Source organism: Lactuca sativa, chromosome 8, assembly GCF_002870075.4.
Source record: "Lactuca sativa cultivar Salinas chromosome 8, Lsat_Salinas_v11, whole genome shotgun sequence".
Taxonomy (NCBI): domain Eukaryota; kingdom Viridiplantae; phylum Streptophyta; class Magnoliopsida; order Asterales; family Asteraceae; genus Lactuca; species Lactuca sativa.
The window spans coordinates 144,118,957-144,143,800 of NC_056630.2; the positions used below are offsets into that span (position 1 = coordinate 144,118,957).

Below are 24,844 nucleotides of genomic sequence, written 5' to 3' on the forward strand. Positions count from 1 at the left end.
AAAAGTTAAAATTCAACCCTTATACTTTATAATATTATAAGTTAATAATATTTATAAGAGCAAGTCGTCTTACCATTAGTAGGCCTCATTCACGAAGCCGATCTATAGGGGGGATAAGGTTACTGCCTATAAAATGGCAGTTTAATGGGTACCTACTCTCACCCACCGCTTTCTTGACTGGTGGATGGTCGTTAGCTGAACAGGTAGGACAAAGACTATAATTCTCCCTTCATTAAAAGTATTAATGATAAATATAAAGTAACTAAATGTTTTTATAATTCCTAATCTTAGTTACTTTAGGAAAATGTGAATAAGGTGCTAATCCATGAAATTACACTTTGCACTTTGTTTAAGTCGGTTAGCGGAGCGTGTGCGGTTAACCGACACACTAGCTTGATTTAACAAGGTAGGCAAAGGGTAACTTAATGTTTATCATAGTATCGGTGGATCGCGTGTGGTTAACCGACACATTGATTAAGGGGTAAATATTAAGGGTACCAAGTAATTTGCATGGTTACTTTACACCTTGTTTTATGATCCTCGACATCCCAGTCACAAAACCTGAAGGGCACACTCGAGATTGAAACATGCCATTGAAAGTTCAATGAATCTCAAAAGATATAGGAGTTTCAAATCCAATTAAAAATCTAATAATTTATTTCGTTTTTCATGGTGGAAAATGGTGAATCGTCATTCACCTACCTTCAAATATTCTATAGCTTGGATTATGACATCCCTCTTCCAAGTTATAAAATATTGTGTTGGGTCCTAGCCTTAATATTTCATATTAGGTGTTATATTAAGGAATTTAGATCAACTATCTTGAATATCTCCCAAAAGATGTCTAATTTAGACATCCATGATGTTCCCAAATCTTTTGGAACTTCACTTCTTACACCCCCCAATTATTCTCGCTAACCCACAAGTTCAAAGATCACTCTAGCCCTATTGGCAAGCAAGGTCTATGTGTGCTCACATCTTGGAGATGAAGCCACATATTGACAAGCCGGGAGAGTTGGGTGTCAAAGTCTTAAGAAAGTTGGATGTTCAATCACTTTCTAAGTCACATAGTGAGTTCCTTTGGGACTACTATGAAACATACTATGACATGACCCTTAATGATCTTATCTATTTGCTTGGTGCTGCTGAATCAGAAATGATTTGAGGACTAGTAAAGCAAATTTGATTAGAAGATCAACTTTCCAAACCTTCAATGGACAATGACAATGGTTACATTGGATACCCAGTAAAAGCTTTCTCTTCCCAATTGAAAGAGATTGGTCATAGTCAACTCGGTTGACCAAAGAGAAAGACTAAGTCTGAGATTGTCCCATGTACCATTCCCAAAGGGTCCATATGGTTCTATTACCAAAAGGAAAGGGCATTGGTTGCGAAGCTACAAAATTTACCTGAAAGATCATAAGGCTGGTAAAACCAATAAGTTTGACTCTACCTTAGGTATAGTCCACTATCTAACTCGGTTAAGTTTATATTATGAGATTTTTATTACATGATGTGAATGGGTTACATGTTGATGTTTTTGATGGGTTTTAGCCATAAGAACATCCTATGTGCTCATGCAAACCCTAATGCTTGGATCTAGGTTTCTCTATTGTACATGCAATGTATCCAAGACTTACAATCTTAGATCTAACATGTTATAAACTGAAATTAGGGTTTAGAGAATTACCTTTTGATTGTTATGTAGCAATAACAATCTCAAATCCACCTTGTAATGACTTTAGAAAGCATAGAGTCACAATTGTCACTCCCCTAATGTCTTACAAACACCAAGAGCAAGAGGATGAATAACAAGGAGAGAGGAGGCTGTCCAAAAACGTCCAAAACCCTAGAGGAACTGTTAGCCACGTTTTTGGGGCTTAAGGGTGCTATATATACATGTAGGCTATTAGGGTTTTCAACTAGGAAACCCTAATCTGACTGCTTAAGCCCTAAGCAGCCCATGGATTGCTTTAGCATATCCCTTGGACGATTTCCAATGGGCTTCCCCATAGAATTCGTCCAAGTTATATATTATTAAGTAATCCATAGCCCAATTGCAATTACAGTTCTAGTCCCTTAAGTTCAATTAATCTCTTTTAGCCACAAATTTAATTATCAATTAATTCTTGACTAATATTAATTAAACAATATGATTTCTCCTTTAATATATTAATAAATCATAATCAATCCTTTCTCTCCATAATTCATCCTATCAAGTTGCTTTGGTGAAGGCAACCCAAAAGGACCATGCACCATCGGGTCAAGTACATACCAAAATAGTTATGGACTTAGACACTAATCCAACAGTCTCCCACTTGGATAAGTCTAATAACTATTCTGCGTATGACTTCAGATCCTGATCTGCAATTGTAGTTTTCCAAAGCCGCTGTCAACTCTGATCTTATCAGATACGCGTGTCCTTTAGATAAGGGATCATATATTCCTCCATTCTAGATATCGTATAGATATGAGAAATGAACTTAATCATTCCCTCTACACTATTTCCCAACTTCCGATTTATGACGACTGACAACAAACTACAATTGAACCATCAATTTAGTCCCGGCTTGGCCAAGCGCTTAGGTGCCATCACTAAACCATCGAGGGGCCCAAAGATATCACTTTTATCCTACTTTGGATAAAAGGAACAAATAAACTTTGATTCAATGCTTGCTTGCACTTACTTACCGAATCACACACAACAATATGTTTTATAACACCAAGTTACTGGTGCGTTTACATATTATCAATGTGCTACCGATTCGCAAGATACAACTCACACATCTCGGTTTCAAGAATATAAGATGTTATCATCTCACCAATCACTCATGATAAAATCCACGAAGTGATCCAAGTGAGCGTGGGTTTAATCCAATGCTCAAATCATATTCATAAGCACTCATGAACGTTGCAGCAAACATTTGCTTATGTATAATACACTTTAGACAATCCACACGCCAATTCACGACAGTCTTCATTCATACCTACTTCCAACATATGAACGACTGTGGTCCGTTCGAATAATTTGACTGTTCTGAACCAATTAAATTATTCAGGAAGTCAAAACATGCAAAGTGAAACACAAGAATAATACTAATCCCATATGGCCCCAAACTTTTGAGTATAAATAAAACACCTTTTATCTATCACCATATTGATTACTCGTTATTTGTTGTTTCGGGTAATCAACTTCTTACTTGAATTATTACTACACTTGTCCCATGCTCTTAGCATGCACACAATGTTTACCTACGGTTCTTACTTTGTGAAATATATCAAATGAACACATTTCCAATCATACTCATTTCACAACTCCTAATCCTTTTCACAAGTGAAAGAATATCAAATTCTTGCCACTTATAGAATATGCTAGATTCTAACATTTTATGCAATGATCCTTTCACAATGTCATAGTACAAAAGTCACAATGACTATTGCCAATGAAATTACAAAGTCCTCTATCTGAGATTGTTACAATACAATTCCATAGACGTGATGTCTCTCACTCAAAGTACATTCCTTGAACATCCTTTTGCATGAAATTTTCTAATCTAGACATAGACTCTCAATATCCAACTCCTAATATGGAACAATTTCCATGTTTTCCATATGACAACTCATTCTTAATAGAATCTTATCTATTCATAATAATGTCGATATGGTCCATCCAATACAATACTTCCAACTACTCACAAGCGACCAATCCTCAGCGAACTTTGGATCGTCCTTTGATAGTTGTTTAATTATCTTAGTCAAAACCGATTCTTGTCCTTTTTCCCTCTAAATGCGCTAGACATTTGGAAAATTTTAGAATGGTCAAATATATTAGCACTGACAATCAATCATATACCCAAAGTGTATAGGACACGATGCATAATGTCTTACATAAAGATATGATACTTTATCAATTTTCTGCCATAATATTTTATGTGTCTTGTTCTTACAATTCGAACTATGAAGAGGGATACCATAATCATAATCGAAATTTAAGAACACACTATGTATCCTTGACTAAATTTATTAACATTCCACAACCTAAGCCTTTAGATTTGAAATGAAGCATAATATTCTCTCCCTTAATTATAGCAAAACAACTATTCAACCCTTACGACTTTGCAAAGTATAACTCTTGTTTTCTATAATTAATATTGCTAACTTGCAATACTTGCCTTAATAATCATACAAGCACAACATTTATGCTCCCACTATCATGATGATTATTATCATATAAGCATAACACTTATGCTCCCACTAGCTTTGACATGTAATCCTTTATCTAAGCTTCTTAAACTTATACACCTTTGCCTTAGATAGCTCATATGTGTGTCTAAACAATTCACACTAATTGCCAAATCTCACAATTCGTATTGTGGAAAGGGATACCGTAACCATAATCGAATTCGAGAATACAATTTTCACAATTAGTATCTTCTTAAAATCTCTCTTAGCGAAAGCATTTCCTCACAGTCATTCTTATGAAGGAGGGAATCTTATGACACTTAGATTTTAATGGTGTATGTGTTCCTATCCATGTGAATTTGTCAAAACCAAAGTTTACGACAAATTCAAACTCATATGGACCGAACCTTCTCAATCTTGATTTCTTGCCTTATGGTAACACGAGTGCTCACCATGTCTTCCAAGTAGTTAAGCAACTCACCCTTTCCTATCAATGTACTTTTCATTGATCAAGGTGCTTGCCTTTTATGCGTTCAAATGAGAACTCATAGAACTCATATGCATAATTAACTCGATTGGAACGGCACAGAAACAAGATAGCATCAACACGATAGGTTGTAAACCTCAAGTCGTGTGCTAGTGATGATCGATAAGGTTTATTCTTGATTAGTTCTTGAAACTTTTCAAGACCATTAAGACTCCCACTGACTCCTTGACATATAAGATTCTCTTGTTAATAAACATTTCTCGACAAACAAATATTCAAGAGTTAGCGTAGCTTTTATCAAGACTAAATATTTCACAAATTGGTCCTAGTTGGTCTTTGTCTTACCTAAGACATCACAACTTTCCAATTTCAAATGTGCAGTAATAAGAAAACCTCTTTTTCAAATTCCACATTTGATGAATGTTATAAACCTTCTTAAGACTTGTCACTCATTGTCACAATCTTAACTCTAAGAATTGTTTTGGAACGAAGTATGATTGACTTATTGATTTAACCATTTCTTCAATTCTTGATTCCTTTTCTCAGACATACAATTGTACTAATACTCACTTAGAGGATCAATTGAGATATGGTTCTTAATCATTAAGACCTATCATAAAACATAATAAAAGGTACTCTCCCTTCTTCTTAGAATAGAGAAACTTTTATATTTCTGTTTACTTGATTCTTCTTATTCATTCTGCTATTGATTTAAACTCTTTCAAATCAACTCGGAATTACACTTAATCATATCCGCTAAACCTTTAGTAAACATGAAGAATATCTTTGTCATTCTTGTGGTGGACTTGATCAACACACAACCTTGTGTACTTGATCTCCTAGTCCTTCACTTGACACTTTGTCAACGAATTAGTCTAATTTCCAAATATGAAACTTCTCATTCATCATGCAATACTTGTTGTATGATTCCAAGTTTCTATCCAATTGAAACTTGAGCGATGAGAAACTTTTCCTATTTGGTAAATTCTTGACTTTTCCACAAATAACATAATTAAGAATCAAATCCATTAGAAACTTACAAACATCAATTTTTCATACACGCCATTGCAAGGATAAATAATATAAAATCAAAATTTATTTTATAGCAGAAAAATTTGTCCTTACAATGCAATTCGATTGAAAAATTATGTTAATACATATTTCTTAGCAATCTTATTATAACTCCAAGTAGTATCACAAGATTCTAATCTTCAAGTAATGCGATCGAAATCCATTTCTTCACGATTAGATTCCTCTCACTTCTTTCCTTAAGCTTCCTCTCTTTTTCTTCGATCTTATAGGACATCGAAATGTAATCTTATCAAATCATGTATTAAGAATCTAGAATAGGAACTTAAAGAGTTAGTTAATGGATTTTACCTAAAGCAGAGCCATACGTTTTGACTCTCCCATCTCTTAGATCTCTTAGGTAAATATGACAGCTTCGTCTCCAATGCCCCTTCTCTTGGGAATAAAAGCAAATTGACTCTTTTGGAACAACACACATAACTACTTCTGACTTTGCCTTTCTCTTATGATCAAACTTTTCGATCATGGCATGCCTTTCTTTGCCATTGCCTATATCCATAGAGGTCTGGAAGGCTGATCCACCAATCCACTTTGCTTTTCTAGTGCGCCAAATCATTGCTGATTCAGCAGCAATAAGCATATAGGTGAGATCAATGAGGGTTACGTCGTGGTTCATCATATGGTACTCTCTTACGAACTCACTATATGAGTTAGGAAGTGACTGAAGAACCCAGTCAATAGCCAGCTCCTCACAGACAATAAATCCCAACATTCTTAATCTATCAATGTGTGACTTCATCTCTTGGATGTGTGCACACACTGACTTTCCTTCTTCATGTTTACTTGCCAAAAGGGCTTGAGTGAGTTTGAACTTTTCAATCTTTTGAACTTGTGGGTTAGGGATACTAATAGGAGGAGGTGGAGGAAGTGAAGCATGATCTCGTGTTCCTCGATCTAATCGTGGAATATCCTCTTCATGTGAAAGGCTTGTTCCACTGGATTTGGGAAGACCATAGTTGTCATACTTTGACATCTACAAAATGGGAGAAAAAAGAAATTCAAGTTAGTTGATTGATCGAGTCCTTAATAAATCACCCAAATGAGATATTAAGGCTAGGACCCAACACAATACTCTACAACCTAGAAAGGGATGTCATAATCTAGTTGCAAAATATTCGAAGGTAAGTGAATGACGGTTCACTAATTTCCACCATGAAAAATGAAAAAGAAATTTAAGTTTTTAAATCTATTGAAAATTCCTAGATCTTATGAGATTCATTGAACTTTTCAATGGCATGTTTAAATCTCGATATGCCCCTCTAGTTTGTGACTAGGATACCGAGGATCACAAAGCGGGTGTGAATAACCATGCAAACTTACATGGTGCCCCCACATGTTACAATCACCTATTCGATGTGCCGATTAACCACACACGCTCCACCGAACTATGACAAACATTGAGTCACCCTTTGCTACCTTTGCTTAGAACCATTTAGTGTGCCGGTTAACCACACACGCTCCACTAACGTCTTCGCAAGGGCACAAAGTGTAATTTCATGGGATTGCATCAATTCACTTTTGCCTAAAGTAACTAAGATTGAGAATTTTATGAAGGCATTTAGTTACTTTTGTACTTCATTATACTTATAATGGGAGGTTTCTGTCCTATCCCACCCGTTCGGCTAACGACCCTCCACTAGTCAAGAGTGCGGTGGGTAAGAGTGGATACCCATTCAATCACCATTTTATAGGCAATTTCCTTAAACACCCCTTATAGACCAGCTTCGTGAATGAGGCCTACTAACGGTAAGACTGACTGTTTACTCATACATATATATAATATTAGACTTTTAATGTTGTATATAGTATAAGGTGTATTTTACACTTTTAAAATATTAGGTGGTGAAATTTAACAATTATACTTTTAATTTAATTAAATTGTGAACCAAAACTTTATGGATTTATTAAACCTCCTTTAATTATACACTTTAATTAATTAATAAAACCATAAGGGTGTGATTCGAACTTTTCAAAACTATACTAGGGTTTTAGAATTTAACATTTCTAAATTAAACTTTTAATCAACTTTTAAATTCCAAAACCTGAGGGAAAGTTTTGAAACATTAAAGTTTTAACTATTTAAATTTCAAAACCAAAACTTTTAAGTTCTAATTTAAACTATAAAACTTACATGGGCATAATTGAAACCTTTTTCACAACACAAGGATCAAATAACAACTAATAGAAATCAAACAATTAATTTTGTCATTATCTATATTTGACCTAATCCCACAAGATAATTAACAAATAATTTAAATAATCCATGTTTATCATATAAGGAAACTATTATTCAAAAGATTTGAGATTATCTTTTGTTTTATGAAGGATAATCACCCAAATATAATAAAAATCGGATTTTATCATAAAAATATGTTTTTGGTATTAATCCTTCAGCAAAACAGCAAGAAATCCCGACATTCCCTCTATCTGACCCCTGGACTCGCCGAGTCAGACAGACTCGCCGAGTTCATCTACTGACTTGCCGAGTCAGGTTGGGCAGAGGCCAAAAAAACGATTTTTAGAGAATAATACAACATGACATCGCATACAACAGAAACCAATCAAGGCTCTGATACCATTGATGGGTTTTAGCCATAAGAACATCCTATGTGCTCATGCAAACCCTAATGCTTGGATCTAGGTTTCTCTATTGTACATGCAATGTATCCAAGACTTACAATCTTAGATCTAACATGTTATAAACTAAAATTAGGGTTTAGAGAATTACCTTTTGATTGTTATGTAGCAATAACAATCTCAAATCCACCTTGTAATGACTTTAGAAAGCTTAGAGTCACAAGTGTCACTCCTCTAATGGCTTACAAACACCAAGAGCAAGAGGATGAATAACAAGGAGAGAGGAGGCTGCCCAAAAACGTCCAAAACCCTAGAGGAACTGTTAGCCACGTTTTTGGGGCTTAAGGGTGCTATATATACATGTAGGCTATTAGGGTTTTTAACTAGGAAACCCTAATCTGACTGCTTAAGCCCTAAGCAGCCCATGGATTGCTTTAGCATATCCCTTGGACGATTTCCAATGGGCTTCCCCATGAAATTCATCCAACTTATATATTATTAAGTAATCCATAGCCCAATTGCAATTACAACTCTAGTCCCTTAAGTTCAATTAATCTCTTTTAGCCACAAATTTAATTATCAATTAATTCTTGACTAATATTAATTAAACAATATGATTTCTCCTTTAATATATTATTCTCATAATATATTAATAAATCATAATTAATCATTTCTCTCCATAATTCATCCTATCAAGTTGCTTTGGTGAAGGCAACCCAAAAGGACCATGCACCATCGGGTCAAGTACATACCAAAATAGTTATGGACTTAGACACTAATCCAACAGTTTTAATAATCAAAGGAAAAGTGAAGGAAACTTAAAGAAAGAGTATGTTGAATCTGACCGCGAAGATGGATTTCTATCGCTTGATTGAAGATCAGATTCTTTAGCAACTCTTAGGAGTTATGATAGATTGCTAGGAAACATGTAATAGCATTATTTTCATTTAAAGTTTCATTGTAAGGAAAAGTTTTTTCCGCAATTGATAAATAAATAAAAGTTTGTTTTACTTTATTTTATATCTCCTTGCAATGGTATTTATGAAAATTTTATGTTTGTATGTTTCTAGCAATATTGAAAATATAAATTTGATTCTTTCATTTGTGGTAGTGTCTAAGTTTACCAAATAAGGAAAACTTCTCATCACCTAAGTTTTCAGTTGGATAGAAACTTGGAATCATACAAGTTGTACAGTATGATGAATGAGAACTTTCAGCTTTGGAAAATTAAGACTAGTTCCTTATTCACATGTATATGTGAGTCAAGTAAAGGACTAAGAGATTGAGTACACATTCTTGTGCATTGTTTATGACCACTACAAAAGATCAATAAGATTATTCGTCATGATTACTAAAGTTTAGTAAATATGGTTATACTTAGAAGTTTAAGTATAATTATGAAATATTGGAAAAATGTCGATGTATGGCAGAACAAATGGGAATAATCAAATTAGGCAGAAAAGATAAATGTTTCTAAAATCTGAAAAAAGATGGGAGAGTACTTTAGTATCAGGTTTTGTGATCATCTTAATGATTTAGAAATCATACCACAATTAGTCATCTAAGGAAATCTTAGTGCATTCTTATGACTAAGAAGAGGAATCTTGAATTGTTGGAATGGTTAAATCAAGAAGATGACTCATACTTCGTTCCAAAACAAGTCTTAGAGTCATATTCCAAGACTGTAAGTTGAGTGACATATCTTAAAGAAAGGTTTAAAACACTTGTCAAGTGTAAGAGTAAAAGTGTCCTACTCTTGTACATTTGAATTGGTAAGTTGTGATGTTTTAGATTAAACAAAGACCAACTTAGTCCAAGTGTGTGAAGTGTTTGTCTTGATAAAGAATCTGCACTATCTCTTTAATATTTGGCAAGATAGTCTTATATGTCTAAAGGACAGTGGGAGTCTTAAACATCCTTAAAAGAATTTCAAGATATAATCAAGAATAAAAACTTGTAGTTTAACACTAGCACACGACGTGAGGTTTATAACCTAACGTGTTGACATATTTCTATTTTTGTGCCCATTCCATTTAAAGTTGGATTTGCATATGAGTTCTTAGAGTTCTCAATTGGTTGCATAACAACTTGGAAGCAATGACAGACCCTTGAGCTGCCAGGTGGCAAGAAATTCAGATTGAGTTCAGTCCATATGAGTTTGGATTTGTCATTATCCTTCTCTTGTGATTATGGTTTTGACAAATCCACATGGATAAGAACACATACACCATAAAATCTAAGTGTCATAAGGTTTCTCTCCGATTCATGGAAATGATGGTGAGGAAACACTTTCACTAAGTAGATTTTAACTAGATAGCAATTGTGATATTTGCATTCTCAAAGTCGTTAGCGGAGCATGTGTGGTTAACCGGCACACTAACAAGGACTTGTGAGAAATGAAAAAGGTCTAAACAATTGAGACTATGATTACAGCATCCCTTTTCATAGTTCTGAAATTGTTTAGACACACATGGGTGCTATCTAAGGAAAGGTGTATGATTTTGATAAAGCTTGTCAAAGCATTTCGTATCAGAAGTCTGAACTTTGGTAAGAAAGTCAATAAAATATTGATTTCTAGAAGTCCAGCTGATTTCCGAGTACATGTCAAAGCTAGTGGGAGCATAAGTGTTGTGCAAATAATCACCATGTCAGTGGGATCATGATAATTATTACTAGACAACAATGTTAATTATAGAAAACAAAAGTTTCAATTCGTGAAGTTGCAGGGGGTTGAAAAGTTGTTTTGCTATAATTAAGGGAGAGGAAATTATATTTCATCTCAAACCTATAAGCTTAGATCATGAGATTTTAATCAAATTTAGTCAAGCATATATATGAATATTATGTTGGAATGGCTCAACATATGGAAATTCTATATATGGGTACATATTTGCGTTCTAAAATTCGATTATGATTACGACATCCCTTTTCATAATCTGAATTATGAGAACTTGGCAATTAGAAATATTGTAGCAAAATGACTGGTCTAGTATCATGTCTTTATGTGAGACAACATGAATCGATTCCCATATGCTTCGGATATAGGATCGATTGCATGTGCTACAATACTCATCATTTCTAAAATTTTCCAAATGCCTGGGGCATTGAGAGGGGAAAAGTCTTGAATTGGATATGACTAAAATGATTAAGCAACTGTTGAGAACAATCTAGGGGTTACCAAAGATTGGTTGCTCAAGGACAATTGGAAGTATTTTTGGAAGGACTATATTGACAGATTCTGAAAAGAGGCAACTCTTGTTCAGAAGTGATAGTTAAAATGGGAATATGGAGTTGCTCCCATAGGTGGAAGTTATTCATCAAATCTGTGTAAGATTAGGAAACTTAATGCATGAAGAATGTTCAAAGGCAATGAACTTTGAATATGAGACTTCGGTTCCATGGAGTTGATCTCCATTGGAATACTCTGTAATGTATGTTGACAAGTCTTTGTGACTTTGTGCATAATCATTACAAGAGGACCAATGCATATAAGTTTAGAATCGAACAAATTTAGGTAAATGGCAGAAATTTGGAATTGGGACCGTGAAATGAGAATCTTTGGAATTATGTTCAATCGATCTATTTCACAAAGTAAAGATCATAGAAAACCTTAGTGTGCATACTTGGAGTATGACATGACTAGTGTTTAGAAAAAAACATAGTGTACATGCTTGGAGCATGGGACAACTATTGTTTTAATTCAAGTATAAAGTTGATAGTTTGAAACAGTATGCAATGAATGATGGGTAATCAATATGGTGATAAATAAAAAGTGTTTTATTTATATTCATAAGTTCCGAGACCATATTGGATTTGATTATTCTTGTGTTTCACTTTGCATGTTTTGACTTCCAGAATAACTAGGTCGATCTTCCTGAATGACTAAGTTATTCAAACCATCAACAGTCGGTCATATGTTGGAAGTAGATATGAATCAAGACTGTCATGGGTTGGCTTGTAGAGGTCTAAGATGTTGGACAAAGTGGTGCTACAACACTCATGAGTGCTCATAAGTTCTGAGTATTGGATTCAACCCACGCTCATTGGAATCACTTCATGAATTTTATCACGAGTGATCATGAGATGATAATATCTTATATTCTTCAAACCTAGAGATATGAGTTGTTACTATAAGTTGGTTATACATTGATTGCACGAAACCATATTGGTAACTCGATGTTATAAAACATACATTTGTGTATGATTCAACAAGTAGTAAAACAAGCTATATGAGTCGAAGTTTATCCATTCCTTTTACCTTCAGGATAAAAGCGATATTTGTGGGCCCCTCGATGATTTAATGATGATACATGTGAGTTCTTGGCCAAGCCAGGATTGATTTGATCTGTTCAGTCAGTCAGTCATCATAAATCGGAAATCGGAAAACAATAAATGGACAAAGAGAATGATTTTAATCATGTCTCAGTCCATATGATATATATATATATATATATATATATATAATGGAGGAATATATGATCCCTTATCTAATGGACAAGTCATTGACAAAGGTCAGAGTTCATCGACAAGGTCAGAGTTCGACAACGGCTTTTGAGAGCTATGATTGCCAGTTGGTTTTTGAAGTCATACACAATAATAGTTTTAGACTTATCCAAGTGGGAAACTATTGGATTAGTGTCTAAGTCCATAAATATAATTGATATGTACTTGACTCGACTCGGCATGGTACATTTGGGTTGCATGGCATCGGAACATTTGGATAGACCGTTTGTGAGAAGAGGACATTTGTGACATATTAATATATTATAAGTTCTAACATATTAATATGAAATCATGTTATTTAATTAGTATTGGTCAAGAATTAATTTAGACTTAACTTAGTGATTAAAAGAGACTAATTAAATATATGAGATTGATTGTGTAAATCATTCATTCTTATATATGTGGGCTTATGATCCAAGATTCCTTACGTTGGGTTTAACCCATATGGTGACCCATGAATACTCCATGGAGGTTAAAACCCATGGAGCATAAGGAATGGGTAAAGTCATGAGTTACATGGTGTAACTCTAATAGCCACACTATATAAAGACCCTATTGGTTGGTGAAATTGAGCACTAGTGTATACACAAGAGGGCTAGCCGATTTCTAGAGTTCATGTGTCTTCTTCTCATGGTTATTCCATATGTTGGTGATGTTGTGTGAACCATTTGAGGTGTCACACTTGGGGCACTAGGCTCTCGAGCTTCATGGAGTCAAGCTACATCAACAATGTATGTATTATATCTATTTTCTTACCCAAGTATCAAGGAATTGTATTATAGTTAGGGTAATACCTTGGAATATTCATATTTGCATGTATAATAGAGAAAACATAGATCCAAAGTATTTAGGTTTGCATGTACACTTAGGAGTTTTAGAATGCTCAAAACCCAACAGTTTGTTGATCTATCATCATTGTATTAAACAACGGTGGTATCTGAGAAGCTACCAGTTGCGCCGCTGCCAGTTGGCCCAGTGGCGGTGTTTGAAAAAATGTGGGTTGTGGCATTGTCATCTGGATTGGCATCGGCTGTTGGGGTGGGACCGGTGCTGCGACATGAGTTGTTACCGTTGAAAGCGCAAGAGTTGAGACGTTTGCGTTAGAGTGATTGTTGTTAGGACGGCGGCGGAGGAAAGGTGTTCCTCGTCGGACAGTTGTTGTCTATCTGGTGGTTCGAAGGTTACTACCGAACCACCCTCATCTGGCACCTCTCTAGCGACTACTATGGGTGATGGCGTTTCTTCTAACGACCTCATTCACAGAATGGGACTGGCTAGTGTCCCACTAGTACCTCCGGTGTCGCCAGATGCCATTTCTTTATGATGAATGGTGTGCTTTTGGTTTTGTTTTTCGTCACACAACGGATAACGCCAAATGATGCGACCTTGATCTCAGATTGCTCGAACTCTGGCAACGATTGCTTTGCTGCTCCTGCAAGGTTACAACGAAGAGAAGGTCGTCAGCCGTTTTCCAGGAGGAGCTCCCGGAAAGACGCTCCGACGGTCAAGTCAGTTAGGTTTTATAGGGTTTGGTGTATGTTACTTGGACAAGATGGCTTACCTGTCGGGGATGTGGGTGTAGCCTTTTATATTAGGCGCTCCTGATCGTCCGTACGGGACAGGATCGCCAGAGGCGACACGATCAGGAGCGCTGATTGGAGGATCGTGCTCATCAAGGAGCACGGAAGTACCCACTAATTTTAATATTTATAACATAACTAACTAACTAACTAAAATGCACCTAGGCAGTGTACCTAGTCGAATTATAGAATAGTTTGGTAAGTTGGGTGTCGATCATAGGGAACGGTGTTGACTAATTTATTTATTACTAAACTAACCTAATTACTAATGAGCTAAAAAAGGTTTTTTTTTTATCTAATTTTGCAAGTTTAGATGAACTTAATTTTTTTAACAAAAACTCAATCAATAAACAAAACACTTCTGTTAGTTCGAATCCGCTGTCACTCAATGGTTATACATTAGCTAAGACTATTACTGTTGGTTACCAATTAAAGAAGTATTAACAATTTAGTTCTAAATCTACTAATTATTAATCAATTCATGTAAATCTATGTATGGTCACACAATAGTTAACACAAAATCAATTATTAAATAAGATTGGAGCCATGAAGATTGATTAATTAAAACACAATTACAGTCATAATATGAGTTCTCTAACACAACTTAATTCAATGATTCAATTACTTATCTAAGATTGGTTTGATCTTAGCTCTAATAAACTAGTGCTCACTATACTATTAGGTATTCACATTCATGCATATTTGTGTTCACTTAACTACACATAACAAGAATTAATTAATTAAAGCATGCTAGGTAAAATCAATCAACACAAGCATATCACCAACAAGTAAAGTCAAATCTAATGCATTAAAACCATGAGTTCCAGCTTCATCTAGCTAACAGAAGCAGCTAGATTTAGTTGGACATACTAACAACTAAACAAACAAAAACTATAATCAAAGACATGTTTAAGTGTACCAATCTATAAAGCCAAATTATGAACTTTTTCCTTGGTGTTAAAACTAGCTTCCAGATCTCCTTTTCCTCTGAATTTCGTCTCCAGGAACCCTTCTAAGCCAGCCAAAAGTCCCTCCAATCGTAATGGGCAAAGATATTTATATTCTCTTCAAATTCATCATTCACGTCGTGAGAATTCAAAACTCACGTCGTGAACTCGAGGTAATCGTGATCGACAAGGATTCCTTCATCCAGATGCTTATCTTCAATCTCTCTTTATTCACGTCGTGAACCATCACCTGTTCACGTTGTGAGTACGTTTTTTTGGGTGTTTTTCTTGTCTTTCAAGCCTTCAACCTCCAAGGTTCCATTCTTCAACGCTTTTAGTCCCTTTTCTTCAAAATGTCTTTTTTTTTGCTGCAAAATATAATTTAACCTTATAAGTACCATTATTCTATGCAAATGACCAAATAATATATAAAAATGTACTTAAATATTGCCTAAAAATATGTATAAATATAGCAATATCACTCCTATATATGTCAGAGCGTTGGGATTGGTTCTTGCAGTAATGCCCTGATCGTCTGCTTTATCGCTTGACCGTAACATTTGTCTTGGAGCGGGAAATGTCCTAAGAGGGCACGAGCCTTTCTGCGAGAGTGCCCTGCTCTCAGGGGCGCTAGCGGGCGCTAAGCTCTGCTGGGTTTGTCATGTCGGGTGCGCTAAGCCCTGAGGCGTTCTGTTGCGGTTGGACGCGACTCTTTTCGTGTTTGCTAGGGCACGTTATCAGGGGTAAAATGATCATTTTACCCCAAGTATGTATTATGGATTATAACGTGGAACCCAATTGCTAGTTGGGTGTGTTGTTGGTATTGATAGCTCGAGAAGCTGACAGGGCAGCAGCTAGGGATTTCTTTCGGGAGCTTCTATTTGAGGTGAGTTGTCCTCGCTGCACTTGCGGGTCGAAGGCACCAATGCCGGCCCATTGAATTGATATCCTGTTATGCATGCTATTATATTGTTCTGATCTGTTAGATTGCTATCCTGGTAGACAGGATGTTGCTATGTTGCTATGATCTTTTAGATCAATATCCTGGTAGATAGGATGTTGCTATGTTGCTATGATCTGTTAGATTTGTATCCTGGTAGATAAGATGATGATATGCTTAGTGATCTGTAAGATCTGCCTTTTTGTCTGTTGACTGGTTATATGTTAAATTGTTATGTATATGTCGACATGTTATGTGCAGTTGGGTTGAGGCGGACCTGCTTTGTGCTGAAGGCCAACAGACCTAGGGCGTCTCGGATAGACTGAAGGCCAGTGGGGCGTATCAGTCAGACCGAAGGCCCCGGAGAATGTTCTAGATAGGCTGAAGGCCCGAGGTGGCGTACCAGTAATGTTGTAGGTTATGAGAGCGTACCAGATAGACTGTAGGCCGGTGGGGCGTTCCAGTCAGACTGAAGGCTCTGTATACATGCTGTTATTTGTATATGTTATCTGGTTGGGTGTTGATACTTTGGGGGAACTCACTAAGCTTCGTGCTTACAGTTTTGGTTTATGGTTTCAGGTACTTTAGTGAATCGTGGTAAAGTGAAGGCGTGACCGTACACATCCTCGTGTTTTGGACTTATGATTTATGGGAAACTCTGATAATGTGAATGTTTTGAAAACTATGTTGAAAGAGATTCTGATTTTTCAAAATTCAACCCGCTAAGTAGTAAGTAAATACCAAAAAATTAAGGCTTTTTCGGGTTTTTCGGTTCTAAACCTACTTTATTCAATTTCACCCTACTCACTTTGATGTTTTCGGGTTTTTCGGTTCTAGACCCACTTTATCTGAAACCAAACCGGAACTGGTTCCTATATAACAGATCAATTTCCGATCCTATAAAATTTCGTAAACCGGTTCCGGGTTTTCTGGGTTTGGGTCCGGGTTTGGACCAATTTTCATCCCTAGTACCCACATCAATTCCATTGCATCATCCAAAAAAAAAAAAGAATTTATATAAATGATATAACTATATTTGAGGGGGTGTTTGGATAAATTAGCTTATAGCTTATTAGATTATTGTGGTGAGAATAAACAGTTTTTACAAAAGTGTTTGTGGTGGGAATAAGCAATAAGCAAAAAGGGGATGCTTATTAAAATCAGCTTATTTAGATTATTCCTACCACAATAAGCTGATTTTTAAGGTTTCCTATCTAAACATTTAAACTTAACTTATTGCGGTGAGAATAATAAACGATAAACACCATCTTTTTTTTCCCTATCCAAACATCCTTAGAATAGATTTATCGTAACGAAAACAAATAAAATAAGATGTTATGTAAAAATAAAATTTATCGATTATTTTTATATCCATCAACCACAGGTTAAACAGGTTGTTTCATACTAGTCTTTATATACTTATAAAGGAAGCATTTTTCCTTTCACCACATTCATTTGAAACTCCGATGCATTTTTCCTTTCACCACATTCATTTGAAACTCCCATGACTTTTCAATTTCTTTCTAATAATAATTATAAGTTGTTTAATAAGGTTAAATAAATATCAAACCTAAAGTGTAATCATATATAAACTAAATTTCAATATTAAAATAATATATTTACTTCTACTTATAAAGTTATATTTGTTAACTTTTAACATATCATACTTAATTAGTTAGTTTTAAAATATTGTTGGATGTAAACCATTATCATTTTAAAGATACAATTTTGGAACAATTTGTATAAAATACTTAAATTATTAATTTAAGTATAACATTACATGGTCAACTTAAATATAAATTTTACTTTAACTTAAACAACCCTAAAAATATTTTATAAATAGTTAAAAGTGATAAATTGTAGTGTCTTTCTAATAATGATTATAAGTTGGTTAATAAGGTTAAATAAATATTACACCTAAAGTGCAATCATAAATAAACTAAATTTCAATTTTAAAATAATATCTTTACTTCTACTTATAATGTTATTTCTTTTACTTTTAACATATTATACTAAATTTATTAGATTTAAAATGTTGTTGTATGTAAACCATTATCAGTTTAAAGCTGCAACTTTTGATCAGTTTGGACAAAATACTTAAATTGTTAATCTGAATATAACATTACAGTGTCAACTTAAATATAAATTTCGATTCCACTTAAAAAACAAAAGAATATTTTGTAGTTAAAAGTGATAAATTGTAGTGATAAATGCTAAAACTAAATTGTAACCTTAATTTAACTAAAATATTTCCTAAAGATATTTTTATAATCGTTAAAAGTTTTCAAATAAGTAGCTTAAAATAACTTACAATAATAATAGTTAAAAATAACTTTGTATAAATGATTATATTATTACATTTAAAATTAAAAAACGATGTTTGATGTTTTAAATAATTATAATGACAAAAATTAAAACATTAAGCCAATAAATTTTAAAAAATTAATTAACAATAACAACAACTATAAATAACATTAAACTATATATATTTAATTTTATTTATGTGTAACTTACGGGTAGAAGTCATTCAAATGATTGAGATTATTCAATTATAATAGATGTATATATTATCATATAATTCAAAATAATCAATATATATATATTATATCAATTTAATATACGAATTATTATATCAAATTTAACAACAATGTTATTGTTATAATAAAAATAAAACATTTATTCGTAAAGACTTCAACTAAACTATATATATATATATATATATATATATATATATATATATATATATATATATATATATATATATATATATATATATATATATATATATATAGTATTTACCTAAAATAAATCCGCAGAAGGTTCTTAGTTTAGCACTCTACTAATAATACGTGGCATGTAAATCGATAGCTATTCGAAGCAGTTTTAGGAACGCCTAAACCCCGTTTCCAGTTTTCATTGCAACTCGTAAGCAAAAAATGGAAGAAAATTCTGTTCGAATCACAATCACCATACTAGACGCAATTCCATCAGCTGAAGAATTCACTTCCCTAATTGAACCTAAAAATGTCCCTGCTGTAATATTCCAATCTACGAATAACCAGTTTACTTACTCATATTCCCGATCTTTGTCACTCAAGTTAACTATTCTCTTTTATTGAATTTGTCTGGTTAACTAAAGGTCTTTCATGGATGCGTCAACGATTGGAAGGCTTCCAGTAAGTGGAATCCGTCCACTGGGGGTCTTGATTACTTACAGGTCTGTCTTCAACACTCGTTTCGTATTTCAGCTTCATAGTTAGTTGTATAGCGAATCAACATCCATATTAGGGGTTTGGATCGAACTGATGAAGCGACAAATACGTGTGTATTGCATACTGTAACATCTAAGTATCTCACTGTTTGATAGCCTTTTCATTTATGAGTTTATTCTCAATTCATCGACTGGTATGATTACTTCTCCAGAGTGGGATGAATACATTTCTACATATGTCTTCCAACAACAACAATTCTGCATCTATTATACATGGTTTTATGAAGTATGTTAGCATAGACTTGAATATAGGTTCAAAATTTACCATTGCTTATATATATAGGGACTAGCAGGGGCATCAACCGTGGAAGTAATGCTGTCTAAAACTGCACCAGTCTTTTATGGTGACATTAGAAATCATGAGAGGGTATTTTTCTTAACAAGTTATACCTGATTTTGTTAAATGTAGAGGTTATGATTCAAATGCCACTTAATTACTACATTTGTTTTGTGCCTTTTATAGGTGCAGTTGCCTTTATCTACCTTTATCGAATACTGCAAGGATGTTTCAAATCTGGCTACCATTGAAACAGAGCAAGATCAGATTTATTTGGCACAGGTTGCTATTTGCTTGCACTGAGTGATAAGTATATTCTGTACTTCTTTTAAGAACTTCCACTTTTTCTCTTATTCGTTAACTTGGGGGGCATTTATGTATATACATATGATGCAAAGTATGTGTATACTGATATAGGTACCAATTATGAATACTGAGAAAGAAGAAAGGGTTCAGATAGGAAATCTTATAGAAGACATTCAGACAGTAATCTATTCTACACCATTATCTCTGATTTCCATAACAATCTTTCCACCTAAGAATCCTCATATCTTGACACCTGTTCCATTTTATACAGCCTCGATTTTTGAAGACAAAGACCTTGGCTTCTATCAATCTATGGATGAATGGTGCTCAAACAAGATCAAGCACTCACTATGATCCACATCATAACCTTCTGTGTGTGGTATCTGGTACCAAACAAGGTTTTATTTTTAATTTTAACACTTATTAAGGTTTTGTTGTTTTTGATGCTTTTGTAAAATCTTTTTTTCTTGTTTGGTCAAACTTTAGTTGACCTATGGCCCCCTTCATCAACTCCTTTCTTGTATCCAATGCCTTTGTATGGGGAGGCTTCAAATCACAGGTATTAGTGTATTACACTAGTTATGTGTTAAAAAAGATGATATTTTTGTTTCTATTGAGTATTGGTGTTGATTATATATGTTCTACCAGTGGTGTCCCCATGGATGAACCTGATCTTTCTCTTCATCCAAGAGCAGAACACTTGAAAAAGTATTCACAGAGAGTGATTCTGAATTCAGGCGATGCACTTTTTATCCCTGAAGGGTGGTAAGATTTGGAATTTCATACATTCTCATATATAATCATATTTTTCATTCCTTGTTTCTGATTTTGTATATCTTTTATTGATCAGGTTTCACCAAGTTGACAGTGAAAGTTTAACAATTGCTGTTAACTTCTGGTGGAGGTCTGAAATGATGTCTGGCATGTCAGAACACATGGATTCGTATTATCTGCGCAGGATATTAAAAAGGTATTTTAAAATTTTTTTTTTTTTACATGTTTAGTTAGAATATGATACAGAAACTTATTTTTATCTTTCATTCCATGTTTCATGTGTTGGTAATCTTGAAGACTGACTGATAAAGAAATGGTATAAGTAATTAAGTATCACCCTTTTCAAATATTATGTATTTTGCATTAATTTTAATTCAACATTGTATCTTTTTCTATGATTTGGACAGAATCGAATGCTGTGCAAGACTATCCCTTGTGTGAGTGATAAGCCTTCTTATGAAGAATCAGGTTAGTTAACATTTTCTTTTTTACGTATTTATATCAAATCATTAACAAAAATAATCAATTGATTTAATTACCAGATAAGAAGATGAAGGTTTTTGGTGGGAATATGCTACATGATCTGGAGCCATGTGTTCTCAAATCTCTTCATGAACTTGTTTCTTTAGTACACGATCATGTGAGTGCTGCTGATTTGAGTAATGCAGTGGATTCAAGTTCAACATCTGATATTGAGAAAACAACAGAGCCCAAAAAAATTGAAATCTCAGAATTGTATTACTTGGAGGAAGATCCAGTTGCTAATATTTTATGGGCTCTTGAACCACTTAATCTTCAGAAAATGTTTCTTGCCATGTTGGTGAGTCCACATTGTCAACATTTCTCTGAGTTTATCATTTTTGGCAGAATTGCTCATTTTCTAAAATTTTGGTAGATATTTTGTAGCAAATGCAAAATAGGGCAGATTTAAGACTTTTAAAACCATATTTGTAACAAAATTTTAAAGTTTGGACCAAGTTTGTAACAAAATTTAAAACCTGGGCCAAAAGTGTAAAGTAGAATTATGACCTGCTATATAGCGGGCAGAAATACAAAAATGCAGAGTTGGTTAACCTTTTTTATAACATTTTTTGAGTTCATATTCAAGGCTTTTTATATGGTATTTCTTCATAAGTGGATAAATTTGTATATGAAATATTTAAGAATCTGGATACTAATTAATTATTAGTATTTGATAAAATTTATAATTTGTTAGCATCACTTTCCAAGAACTTTGGAGGGTTTAGTACTGCACTTGCTTTCACCAGTAGGAGCTGAAGTTCTTACTAGAAAATTTGATGAGATGGATAAGTTGACTAATGAACAAGACAGGTATATATTCTAATCATCAACAATTTGTTTATTTTATTTTATTTTATTGAGAGAAGATTTGATTTTGATTACATTCATTTTGGTTCTTAGGAATGAATTCTACAGAGCATTTTATGGTGTATTTGATGATCAGTTTGCTGTAATGGATAAACTTCTTAACAGAAAGGAGTCATTTTCATGCCAGGTTCGTACAACATTACATACTTTTAATTATATTACATATGATTATGATGTAACATGTTTTATTATTTATAAACATGCAACAGGCTTTTAAAAATGTTATGGATAGATTTTTGGGAATTAAAGTTCAATGACCAAATACATTCTAGGAAACCAGCATCCGACTGCATTGATGACAAGATAGTTGAAGCCATAAGGTGTTTGTTTCTGTTTGACTTAATGGTAAAGCTATATAACATTTTTTTGTTTTTATTTTTTATTTTTTATCATAGCCTTTTAAAGAGGCATTGTATCTTTGAACAAAACAAAATCAGTGTTGTAGCATTAAGAATGTGGGAATCTATAAATAAGGTTTCAGTTTGATGATTAATTTGTATTCAAAATCCAAATACAAAAGTAGTAGGTTGTTGTAAGCACCTTGTTAATGGCATTGAATTCGGTTCATAGTTTTTAATTTATTTTCTCGTGATTTTTTAAACAAACCTAAACAAAAAAAATAAATATATTCACTTCATCATTTACCGAATAAAAAGTTACATTGAGAAATTTTGGTGGATCTGAACAAGAGTAAATCGATGGAGACCATCGAACTTTTAGTTCATATTTTTGCTGTTTTAGAAAGAGAACGTGGTCATAAGAGGGATAAAAAAAGCTGTAGCTCTTTCTTAAAATCTTGAGATCATAAAACATACTTATATATATTTAAAATAATATGAACAAAAAGTGAATACGTGTTTGGCATCAAATGAGCATGATTCATATATGAATGACCCGTTACCAATTGCATTTGGAAGAAAGAATGACATCGGCTAGGGATTGTATATTTGTATCGTAAGGGGTCAAAAAACATGTCAAAATCTGAAGAGTCAACGTCTATAGAGAAATTCGTAATTACGTACCCTCCTTTATTCTCTCTCCAAACCCACAAAAATGATGAAGCTTTTGCTTTTCCATCCAATTTCTTTCAAACCCAAACCTTCAATCTTCCTGTAACGATCTTCTATTCTTGGGTTTTCATATGTTTTTCTTGGTAAATCATCATTATGGGAAGCAGAGATGGCAGACAACGGGAGGCTTCAATTCATGACAATGGTTGTGCTGATGATGACATTAATCTTCATAACTTATCCCCCTCCAATAAAAGCTCCGATTCCGGAATCTACGGCGCGGTGTTCAACTTAACCACAACCGTAATCGGTGCCGGAATCATGGCATTACCCGCCACCATGAAAGTCCTCGGCTTGGTCACCGGAATTGTTTTGATTCTGTTGATGGGGATTTTGTCAGAAATCAGTGTTGAGTTACTCATTCGTTTCTCCGTTCAATGCAAAGCCACATCCTATGGGGAGGTTGTGGAACAAGCCTTGGGTTCACCAGCAAGAATCTTGTCTGAGATTTGCATTGTTTTGAACAACGCCGGTGTTTTGGTGGTTTATCTGATCATCATGGGCGACGTCATGTCGGGCTCTCCAAGACATTCGGGGGTTTTCATTCAATGGTTTGGAGCAAATGGGTTCTGGGAGAATAGAAGACTCATCATCTTGATCGCTTTGGTCGTGCTTCTTGCGCCACTATGTGCATTGGACAGAATCGAATCTTTAAGTGTAACTTCAGCCGCGTCTGTAGTTCTTGCTATCATTTTCGTTATAGTTGCTTGTGTTGTCGCGTTTATTATGGTGGTCGAAGGTAAAACCGACCCGCCAAGACTGATTCCGGATTTCAGTTCCGAACAAGCAATTCTTGATCTTCTGGTTGTGATCCCGATCATGTCAAACGCGTACGTTTGTCACTTCAATGTTCAACCGATCTACAATGAACTCGAAGGTCGTTCGCCTCAAAAGATGAACAAAGTTGGGAGGCTCACGACTGTGATATGTGTATTCATCTACTGGTCGACTGCAGTAGCGGGCTACCTTCTTTTCGGGAACAACACAGAAGCAGACGTTCTTACGAATTTTGATAAGCCTCTTGCGATTCGGTTTAGTGAAGGTTTGAGTTACATCGTTCGTGTGGGATACATTTTCCATTTGATTTTGGTGTTCCCTGTAATTCATTTTTCGTTAAGGCAGACGGTTGATGCGTTGGTTTTTAAAGGAGCAAAGCCATTGTGCAAGAGCAGGAAGAGGTGTTTGGGGTTGACTTGTGTGCTTTTGATGCTTATATACATGGCATCCACAATGATTCCAAGTATATGGACTGCTTTTAAGTTCACGGGTGCAACCACAGCTGTGTCGTTAGGGTTCACTTTTCCAGCTCTTATCGCGCTGCGGTTGGGTGGTGGGTCGAATGGTTTGAGCAGCCGAGAGAGGTTGTTCTCATGGGTGATGTTGGTTCTAGCCATCATGGTTAGCATTGTTGGGGTTGTTAGCAACATTTATAGCATGCAAGAGTAGCCCAAT

At 34.5% G+C, this 24,844-nt stretch overlaps 2 protein-coding genes across 3 annotated transcripts; both read left to right on the forward strand.

Annotated features, from left to right (window-relative positions):
* The first annotated feature begins 19,125 nt into the window (after positions 1 to 19,125).
* Positions 19,126 to 22,815, forward strand: LOC111882794 (lysine-specific demethylase JMJ31). Of its 2 annotated transcripts, none has more exons than XM_023879162.2 (15): positions 19,126 to 19,340; positions 19,445 to 19,522; positions 19,860 to 19,943; positions 20,040 to 20,135; positions 20,271 to 20,339; positions 20,431 to 20,557; positions 20,646 to 20,718; positions 20,808 to 20,924; positions 21,010 to 21,129; positions 21,231 to 21,249; positions 21,341 to 21,401; positions 21,476 to 21,753; positions 22,150 to 22,265; positions 22,356 to 22,449; positions 22,532 to 22,815. In XM_023879162.2, exons 1-15 carry the CDS (start codon positions 19,242 to 19,244, stop codon positions 22,577 to 22,579), a joined length of 1,479 nt encoding a protein of 492 aa, XP_023734930.1. In that variant the 5' UTR covers positions 19,126 to 19,241; the 3' UTR covers positions 22,580 to 22,815. The 2 variants fall into 2 exon arrangements, with proteins under 2 accessions (XP_023734930.1, XP_023734931.1); XM_023879163.2 differs by having other exon boundaries at positions 20,431 to 20,545.
* Positions 22,816 to 22,984: 169 nt separating this feature from the next.
* Positions 22,985 to 24,838, forward strand: LOC111882796 (amino acid transporter AVT6E). The gene has a single exon (XM_023879165.3). The coding sequence runs from the start codon at positions 23,489 to 23,491 to the stop codon at positions 24,836 to 24,838; it is 1,350 nt and encodes a 449-aa protein (XP_023734933.1). The 5' UTR covers positions 22,985 to 23,488.
* The last annotated feature ends 6 nt before the right edge of the window (positions 24,839 to 24,844 follow it).